Here is a 9,945-nt window from a genome sequence, read left to right as displayed (position 1 = left end):
TTTTTTGTTTTTCTTATGTTTCATTTTCTCGTCTATTTTTTCATTCTTTATATTTTGCTTTATTATTTCTTAACTTCTTATAAATTTGCTGATTTCCCCTTGTCCAATTCTAATTTTCTTTTTTTTTAAGGCAATTGGGGTTAAGTGACTTGCCCAGGGTCATACAGCTAGTAAGTGTCAAATGTTTGGTCTGAGGCCGGATTTGAACTCAGGTCCTCCTGACTTCAGGGCCGTTGCTCTATCCACTTCACCACCTAGCTGCCCCCCAATTCTAATTTTCAAGGAGTCATTTTCTTCCTTAAGACTCTGGATCTCTTTCTAATTGGTTGACTTTCTTTTGCTACTCTTTTTGTTTTTCTTGGCTTGTTCTTATTTTTTTAAATTTTTCCTCAATCTCTTTCATTTGATTTTTAAAGTCTTTTGAAGTTCTTCTATAAGTTATTTTTGGGCAGGTGACCATTTGATGTTACTCTTTGGGGTAGAAGAGGGTTTCTTTACTTTGATGTTCTCCTCTGAAGATGAACCACAGTCTCTCTATTCCCATAATAACTTTCTGTGGTTGTATTTTTTCTCCTTTGCCTGTGCATTGTTTTTTTTAGTTTAGTTTTTATAATTACCTCTAGTCTTGTGGTATGGGGGATGGTGCTTCTGGCTTCAGATACTCTTCAGTTCTTCCCTCTGACTTGAACTCAGACCAAGACTCTAGCCTCATGTAACTGCCCACAGCCAGGAGCATCCTGCCCCACTGCTTCTGCATTCATCGGGCGAGTGATGGTTTCTCTTTCATTTCTCACATGGTTCCTTCTCATTCCACTGCTCTCTGAAGCACGGCTGGATTTGGCATTCCCCATCAGATGAGATTCCCTCGATCCTCTGGGGCTCAGTGTTCAGGGAGCAAAAGTTCCTGCGGCTGGGGCGGAGGCAGCCACCCAAACCAGCTAACCCCAGATCTTGCTGCTTGTTGTTTAAGCAGACCCTTGCCTGGAGGTGTTTACTCTTCACAGGGACCAAACTCCTCCTGGGGTTTTTCTTAAGATTTTCTCCCTTGTTCCACGGTGACCCCTGTTGTGCCTTACTCTTATTTATTTTTACCAGCATTTTGTCCCAAGGCATTATTTTATCTTTTTTTGTGGGGGAAAATCTTGAGAGCTTAGAATTTTCTAAAGTACTCCACCATCTTCCCGGAATCCTCTGTTGGTGCTCTTGAAAGGAACAGAGAAGCTGAGAGGAGGTAAGGTGCTTTACACAAGGCAGGATAAGAAAATCATCTCTAGACTTGGGATCATCTGAGATGTCTATGGGTCATCAAGTTGAAATTGTATGCATTGACTATTCATGATGTGGGTCTGAATTTCAGGAGACATTCTTTTCTGGATCTGGACATGTGGCAGTGAGTGGCCATAGGAATGTCTTGGAAACCCTAGGACCTAAGGAGGGTCTACTCTTTCATCCTTGGAGAGGCAGTGGGTAAAAAAAAAAAGAAAGAGGCAGAATGGTGGACTTCAGCCAGTTATTTTTCATGAAAGGACAAGATGGTGAGCTAGAGGGGCAGTTAGATGGCACAGTGGATAGAGCACTGGCCCCGGATTCAAGAGGACCTGAGTTCAAATCCAGTCTCAGACATATAACACTTACTAGCTGTGTGACCCTGGGCAAGTCATGTAACCCCATTGCCCAACCCCCACCCCCCAAAAAAAGTGGTGAACTAGTTAAGGTGAACAAGAAGGAACTAGCAGGGAAGAAAATCAGTGTTAAGCACACCAGAACAGCAGTTGCTAGCAGTGTCAAAAGCCAAAGGGAGATCAAGAAGCAGGAAGATTCAGAAGAGGCCCTTAGGTACAGCCACAAGATCATCACTGGACATCTTGGAGACATCAGTTTCTCTTGAAGGTGGGGGTCAGGAACATGATGGCAAGGCTTTCAAAGAGAGTGAAACAAGAGCAGCTAGAGATCCCGAGTAGGTCCCAAGGCCATCAGTAAAGGCAATGACTTTTTAAATGTGGAAGTATTAGGAAGTACCCATAACACAAGATTGGGTAGGATCTTTCAATCTGGGTATAGATTGACAACCCACTGAACAAATGAGTTTAGGAGAAATGACAATCTGGAGATGGACATGGGCTATTGAGGGTCAGAGAGAAAGTCATAGAGCCCAGGGCTGATGAAAATGTCACCAAGTGGGAAAGTCTTATGGAGAGAAGAGAACTAGCTTGTGACTGTCCTGTGGAGGAGCTTCTCAGGAAGACTTCAATTGACCAGGAGAAAGATGAGCTTAACGTGGTTGGGGCAGTAATATGTGTCTCATCTCTCATCTGAGCTTTGCACACTAAAAGATGAAGAGACCTAACGGGATATCACATGACAACCAGAAATCCCACTGTGACCTTGAGATTGCATGAAGAGGGGTGCGAGGGATGGTGGAAGGAGGCTCATGAAGATGGAGGGGATGGTGTATCTGTGACCCTCACTGCTCAGTGCATGACTGGTCTTTGACTAAGCTGGAGAATATCCAGAGGAGTCTAGACAATTATGACAGAAGACCCTCTAGCTCAAGAAATAAAAGACTGATTTCACTTAATGTGGACTCTTGTTTTTAGAGGGCACTGAGGAACTTATGCTAGCTTTTTTAAAGTGTTTAAATGGCCACTATGTGGTATAAGTAGTAGATCTCTTCTGCTTATCCCTAGAGAGAATAAAGTAGATTCAGAGATGACATTCCCCACCCCCACAACTGAATTTTGCCTTTGCTAAAGAGAATTGAGTATTTTTTGACCAATGAGAGGTGCCAAAGAGAGAAATTATTTTCTTCCTGAAGGATTTATTTCCATTGAATTGACCTTCATAAAATGTCTCATGGCAAATGATTGGTCAAGCTATTGTAGGCATGTTTAGGGAGAAATCAATAGAGTGAGGCTGCTGAGGGCATTTCTCCTTAAAATACAGTGAATATACATAAATGTACATTTTTTTAAAATGTAAGATAATGCCTAGGAGTTGTATATAGTAATGGAAATTCATTTCAAGCTAACATACAGCAAGAGGGATAAGATCCCATTTGTAATTGCACTTGTAGTATTTCCTCCACCGCCTAAAACACAATTTTGATCTGTTAAAATTTTATTAAGTACCTACTACGTCTCAGGTAGAGTACTTTCTGGCTTTCTTCCCAAAGACCCAGGGAAATGATTTCAGAGACTGAATGGGCTGTGGAGCTGAAGGAATCCAAAGGCTGGTAGCCAGCTTGCTGAGCAGCAAAGGAGATGTTCTTTTCCCTGGGAGTTTGAGTTTATTAGAAAGTTTAAGTGTTTGAGTGTTTTGCAGAACGTCTTTACAACCACGGGTCCACTACCCCTATGGAGGGAGAGTCTCAACTCTAGGTCAGTATTCTTGAGTTGGACAGACTATGCAGTTGGCTGGAAAAGATGGGACCCCTCCAAGATAAAAAGTTGCTTGGCAATGTTCAGAATTGGTATGTGACTCTTGTGTAGTCATTGTGGTGGGCATTCACTTTCGGTGTGCTCCAAATCTTCAGATTCCTTGGTGATAACAAAGTGGTGGAAGACAGCTAGACAGGGGATTTGTTGTTCAGTCATTTATCACTGGTTTCTGAATGGAGTGGTTTGCCATTTCCTTCTCTAGGTCATTTGACAGATGAGGAAACTGAGGCAAATAGAGTTAAGTGACTGGCCCAGAGCATACGGATTAGTTAGTGTCTGAGGATAGATTTGAACTCAGAAAGATGAGTCTTCCTGACTCCAAGCCTAATACTCAATCCACTGCACCACCTAGCTGCCCCAGACAAGGGAAAGTCTAAAGCATTTCTAGTGTTCATCAGGGATACCTGGATATCATGAACCGTGAACATGGCACCACGAATGTATGAATCTTTTTGAAACCTTGAAGATAAAAGTCTTCTCCATGTGTGCTCAGAATATGAGAGAAAGGATGCAGCTTACAGCGAACAAATACCTTCCCTTCAGAAAAGTGCAGCTGAGATGTGGTAAAGTACTAAAGAGTAAGTACTGCAGAAATCAGATTTTAGAAAGATACTTAACAAGGAAATAATGTTTTCTGAACAGAAATTTGGGCAAGTATCACCTTATTGCAAAAGACTCATGGGAAAGCAAATCTGCAATGACATAGATAAGTATATCGAGGTTGAAATTCTCTTCATGATGAGAGGCTGAAATCCAAGTCCATGGAGGTCAAGGAGGATGGATGAAAACAGTTTTGCTAAGCCAGGGAAACAAATTTATTAGAAAATCATGACAGACACCTCAGCTGTGGTGTATCAAAGCTGAGCAAGCTTGCTGGAAATCAGTTGTTGGGGGAATCCCCCTCATGATAGGTGAGATTCTGCATCATTTCCCTGAAGGACGGGTCCTGCTACTTCCCTGCCCTGAGTGCTCCATAGGGATTCCATGGCCCTGTTGGTCCATGACTAGACAGGATCAAATGATTTTTCAGTAGCCACCATAGGAATAATATCTTCCACAGCAAGATGGGCGACAGCAGCCATAGCCATAGCCACCATAGCCCAGGCCTCCATAACCATAGCCACCAAAGCCATAGCCTAGGCCACGGAAGCTGCCACATCCACAGCCATAACCAGAGCCATAGCCACAGCCCAGGCCCCCATGGTAGCCACCATAGTAGCTCATTGTGTCAAGATTCATGGATTTGGACCGATGTCAGGCTTTATAGTTTGACTGAGTGCGCACAGTATCATCTGCGCAGGGATTTTTATACACTTCCAGCAGGAGGAGTGGCAAATTGAGGGAAGAATTGCATAATTCCCACTAACCAAATTGCCAGGGCAAAATCATATTCTCATTGTTTGGGACCTGAAAATTCCCCTAGGTTATTAAGGATTTTCTTTATTCTCTCTCTCTCGATTTGTTGTTTTTCTAAGAAGACTCGATCACAATCTCATTCCTATAATTAAAAAAAAAGATTATAGTGTTTTCAAAACCTATGTGATTAATGTGATTGATGCCCTACCCAGACTTCTTGGCAACCCTTTCCTGGAAGCCACTGTCTTCCTTTCCTTACATTTGCCTCTCTGTCCTTCTGATATTTCTTCTGGGCTATGTCTCTCTAAATCAAAGCTTCTTGAGACTCAAGTGATAGAACATTTCACACAAATTTCATATTGGGGTTGAGATTGTGATGGAGTGCCTCTTGATGGAATCCATCTGCCTCCCACCTATTCCACCAGCAGCCAAAGCACAAACCAGCTCCCCTGTGTTTGCACTGTGCCAGCCATCATGCTCATGGTTATAAAAAATGTTGACAGAGTCCTCCTCCTTGGGCAGCTCTAAAGTTCTAAGGTCTATAAGAACATGTAAACACAAAGGTACCTGCTACAAACATGGAGAGTTGATGGGAGAAGATCTCAGAGGCAGAGGCACAAGCTACTTAAAGAAAGGGGCAAATCATGTGCCACAGGTTGGTTTCGAACTGAGAAAATAATGGGCCAGAGAAAGTCAGAGGGGAAGGAGGGAGAGAGGAGAGAATTCTGGATAGGGTGGACAGCCAGCCATTGCAAAGGCACATGCAGGACATTGTCTGAGTGAAAGAAGGTAGGCTAGCCCTGGCAAGACCATAAAATGCAGGGAAGGAAATAAAGTGTATCAAGACTGCAAAGGTGGTAATGGGCCAGCTAAAGAAGAGGGTGAAATGCCAGATAGAAACTATCTATTTAAATTATCACAGAAAGAGAATCAGCTGGAGTTTACAAGACAGCAAGTGTGGAGCCTGGAACTTTTGCAAGACATTGGAGACGAGTAAGAAAAATGCCTTAGGAAAAACTCTTTTGGTAGCTGAGTGTGGAGAGGATCTGGGTGGGCAAATGAGTCAAGGAGGCTAATCAAAGGCTCTTTTAGAGAGGTACTGTGAGGGTTTGTCTAAGGAGGAAACTGTGTGACTGGAAAGAAGTATTTGGATGTCAGTGATATTGTGAAGGTAAAACATACAAGTTTATTCACCTAATCAGATATTTATATTGATAGTGCAGGGTCAGGGAAGTCCCCAAGACTGTAAACCTAAGATCTTGGCTTAATGTTGGTGTTCTTAAAAGAAGTAGAAAAGCTAAGAAGCGGTAGAGTGCTTTGTATGAGGCAGGAAGAGGAAATCGGTTCTAAAATTGGGGTGATTTGAGATATTTATTGATTATCAAGTCGAAATTGTGTATATTGACAGTTGATAATATGGGTCTGGATATTACCAAAGATGGCATTATGGATATGCACAAGTGGCAGTGAGCGGCCAAAGGAATGTCTTAGAAACCCTGGAACTTAAGGAGGCTCTACTCTTTCATCATTCTAGAGAGTACAGGTGAAAGAAAGAAAAGAGAGAAAACCTCAGGCTTCAGTCAGTTATTTTGCATGAAAGGATAAGATGGCAAGTTAGTTAAGATGAATAAGAAGGAATCTTCAGGCTTGAAGAGCAGTGTCAAGCACAGCAGGAACAACAATTGGCCTGTAGTGTCAAAAGGCAAAGAGAGATCATTCAGAAGAGGCCTTAGATTTATTTATGGGGACATCACTAGACATCTTGGAGAGAGCAGTATCTCTTGAAAGTGAGAGTCTGGAATGTGATGTTCAGTGCTTTTAAAGTGAGTGAAATGAGAGCAACTAGAGACCCAGAGTAGGATCCCAACATTGCAGTAAAAGCAAGCAATATTTAAGTGTGGAAGTATTGAGAATTGCTGTTGATATGAGGTTGGTAGAATCATGCAATCCAACTAGACAGTCAGCCCACTGAATCGGTGAGTTCAGGAGAAATGCTGGTCTGAATCTGGAGCTGGGGTATTGTATGTCAAAACAAGAAAGTAAATGAGCTCATGGCACATGAGGTGGTCACTACTTGAGAAAGTTTGATGGAGAGAAAACTAGGTTGTGGCTTTCTGATTGAGGAGCATCTCAAGAATTCTTCAGTTGACCAGGAGAAAAATGAGTTCAAAAATGTTGGGGCATTCATAGATGTATCATCTCTCTTCTCAGACTCTTCTCAGACTCTAATCCTCTCACAACTGCATGCTAAAGGATAAGGAAGCCCAATAAGATGTCACATGACAACCAGAAATCCCATTGTGACCTTGAGATTTCATGATGAGGAATACAGGGAATTAGAGCTCAGAAACATGGAGGTGATGATCTGCCTGTAACCCGCACTTCTCAGTGTGTGGCTGGTCTTTGGCTAAGCTGAAGAGCATCCAGAGGAGTCCAGACCATTTGGTAGAGAGCCTAAGAGACTAATTTCTTTTTTTAAAATGTAAATAGTACTTTATTTTTCCAATTATATGTAAAGATAGTTTTTAACATTCATTTTTTACATGATTTTGAGTTCCAATTTTTTTTCTCTCTCTTCTTCTCCTTTTCCCCTGCCCAAGAGAGCAAGCAACCTGATATTGGATATACCTGTTCAATCATGTTAAACATATTTCAACATTAGTCATGTTGTGAAAGAAGAAACAGAACAAAAGGAAAAAAAAACATGAAAAAAAGAAAGTTATACTAGCATACTTTGACCTGCACTCAGACTCCATCAGTTATTTCTCTGGATAGCATTTTCCATCATGAGACTTTTAAAATTGTCTTGAATCATTGTATTGCTGAGAAGAGCTAAATTAATCATCGTTGATCATCACACAATGTTGCTGTTACTGTGTACCATGCTCTTCCAGTTCTGCCCTAACAGACTCATTTCAAGGAATTTGGAATCTTGGGTTTAGAGATCAATCAGGGACTTGTCTTAACCCTCGTAAGGTTTTTTTTAATGACCATCATACAGTATTAGTAAAGGTCTCTTCTATTTTTCCCTAGAGAGAATAATGTAGGTTAAAGATGGCATGCCCTCCCTATCAACAAACAGATTTTTGTCTTTGCTAAAGAGAATGAAATATTCTTTGTCCCATGAGATGAGTCCAAGAGAGAAATTATCTTTTTTCCTGAAAGATTTGTTTCCATTGAATTGACCTTCATAGGATGTCTCCTGACAAATGAGGATAAATCTTTTGGAGGTATATTTAGGGAGAAATCAATAGAATATGACTTCCAAGGGCATTTTGCTCTAAAATCCAATGGATATACAGAAATGCACATGTTTTTTTCAATGCAGAATAATGTCTGTATAGTAATGGAAAGCCATTTTACACTATGAAACAACAGAAGGGATAAAATCCATTTTTAGTGGAAATTATAGTGTTTCTTCCACTGCCTGAAAAAAATTTAAATAATAAAAAAATTATTAGGCTATGTGCCAGGTAGAGTGCCAAGCTCTGGCTTTCTTCCCAAGGACCCATTTGAAGGATGTAAATGCAGGGACAGGCTGGCCTGTGGAGCTGAGTATGCAAAGGCTGATAGCCAGGCTGCTGCACAGCAAAGCAGATCCTTTCTTTCCCTGGAGGTTTGAGATGATTAGTGAGTTTAAGTGTTTGAGTGTTTTGCAGAACATCTTTGCAACTATGGGTCCACTACTCCCATGGAGAGAAGGCCTCACCTTGATGTAAATATTGTGAGTTGGACAGATTACGTAGTTGGCAGGAAGAGATTGGGCCAATCCAAGGTGCAAGGTTCCATGACAATGTTCAGACTTCGTATATGACTCTCTTGTGCAGTTTTTGTAGTTGACCATAGACTTGTGCTGTGCTCCAAATCTTCAGGTTGCTTGGTGGTAACAACATAGTGGAAGATAGCTTGGAAAAAAAGATTTGTTGTTCAATCATTTTTCACTTGTGTCTGATTCTTTGTCACCCCATTTCAGGATGTGTTGGCCAAAAAAATGGAGTCATTTGCCATTTCCTTCTTCAGCTCATTTGACAGATGAGGAAATTGAAGCAAGAAGGGTTAAGTGACTTGGCCAGGGTTACACAGGCTAGGTAGTGTCTGCGGACATAAGTGAACTCAGGAAGATGACTTTTCCTGACCCCAGGCATGGCACACTACCCATATCACCACCTAGTTGCCCTAGACAAGGGATCGGCTGAGCCAGTTCTGTCAGTCATCAGTGATACTTTGGATCTGGAGGTCACAAACCATGAACATGATACCATGAACATGTGAATGTTTTTGAAACCTAGAAGATAAAAGCCTTGCCTCTGTGTGCCTAGAACACATGAGAAGTGATGCAGCTTATAGGGGACAAATGCCTTCCCTTTAGTAAAATGCAGTTGAAACATTATGAAATACTAAAGTTTAAGAACTGCAGAAGTGAAATTTTAGCAAGATATTTAACAAGGAAATAATATGTTTTTGACACAAAAATCTAGAGAAGTATCACCTAATTGAAAAAGACGAATTGGAGAACAAATCTGCAATGATGTAGATAAGTACATTAAGGTTGAAAATCTCTTCATGATGAGAGGCTGAAACCCAAAGATAGGAAGGTAAAGAAGGAGAGGAGAAAACCATTTTGCTGAGCCAATGAAATTAAAATATTAGAAAATTATAATAGGCGTCTCAGCTGTGGTGGAACAGGGCTGAGCAAACTTGCTGGAAATGAGTTGTTATTGGGGCAGTCTCCCTCTTGACATGAGATTCTGCATCATTTCCCAGAAGGATGGGTCCTGCTGCCTCTCATTCCCTGTCATTTCTCTGCCTTGAGTGCTCCATAGGGATTCCCTGGCTCTGTTGTGGTAATTCTCTCATGCTACCCAGAAGACAGGCAAGTGGAATGTGACATTCTCACAAGGCCATGGAATTAGCCCAAGGAAGACAGGGACAAGGTTTCCATGACAGGCCAGGAGCCAGTGGTTTTTTAGTAGAAGCCATTGGAATAATACCATCTATAGCAAGATGGACAGTAGCAGTCATAGCCATAGCCACCATAACCCAGGCCTCCATAGCCATAGCTGCTAAAGCCATAGCCTAGGCCATGGAAACTGCCACATCCACAGCCATAACCAGAGCCATAGCCCCCATAGTAGCCTCCGTAGTAGCTCAT

General features: G+C 41.7%; 1 protein-coding gene across 1 annotated transcript; it reads right to left on the bottom strand.

Moving 5' to 3' along the window:
- Positions 1-4,463: 4,463 nt before the first annotated feature.
- On the bottom strand, positions 4,464-9,945 carry LOC114029280 (keratin-associated protein 19-3-like). The gene is made up of 2 exons (XM_027843636.1): positions 9,816-9,945; positions 4,464-4,639 (listed from the first exon to the last, which is right to left on the bottom strand). Exons 1-2 carry the CDS (start codon positions 9,943-9,945, stop codon positions 4,464-4,466), a joined length of 306 nt encoding a protein of 101 aa, XP_027699437.1.

The sequence above is a fragment of the Vombatus ursinus genome, unplaced genomic scaffold, assembly GCF_900497805.2.
Source record: "Vombatus ursinus unplaced genomic scaffold, bare-nosed wombat genome assembly UNPS02014924.1, whole genome shotgun sequence".
Classification (NCBI taxonomy): Eukaryota; Metazoa; Chordata; class Mammalia; order Diprotodontia; family Vombatidae; genus Vombatus; species Vombatus ursinus.
This window is presented reverse-complemented; position numbering and strand designations above follow the sequence as displayed.

Excerpts from the sequence above, each read along its gene's own strand:
- LOC114029280 (XM_027843636.1), bottom strand. The coding sequence starts at position 9,945 with ATGAGCTACTACGGAGGCTACTATGGGGGCTATGGCTCTGGTTATGGC. Across the intron at positions 4,640-9,815 it reads GGGTTATGGTGGCTATGGCT|ATGGGGGCCTGGGCTGTGGC; the intron begins ATGACTGCTACT and ends ATGGTGGCTACC.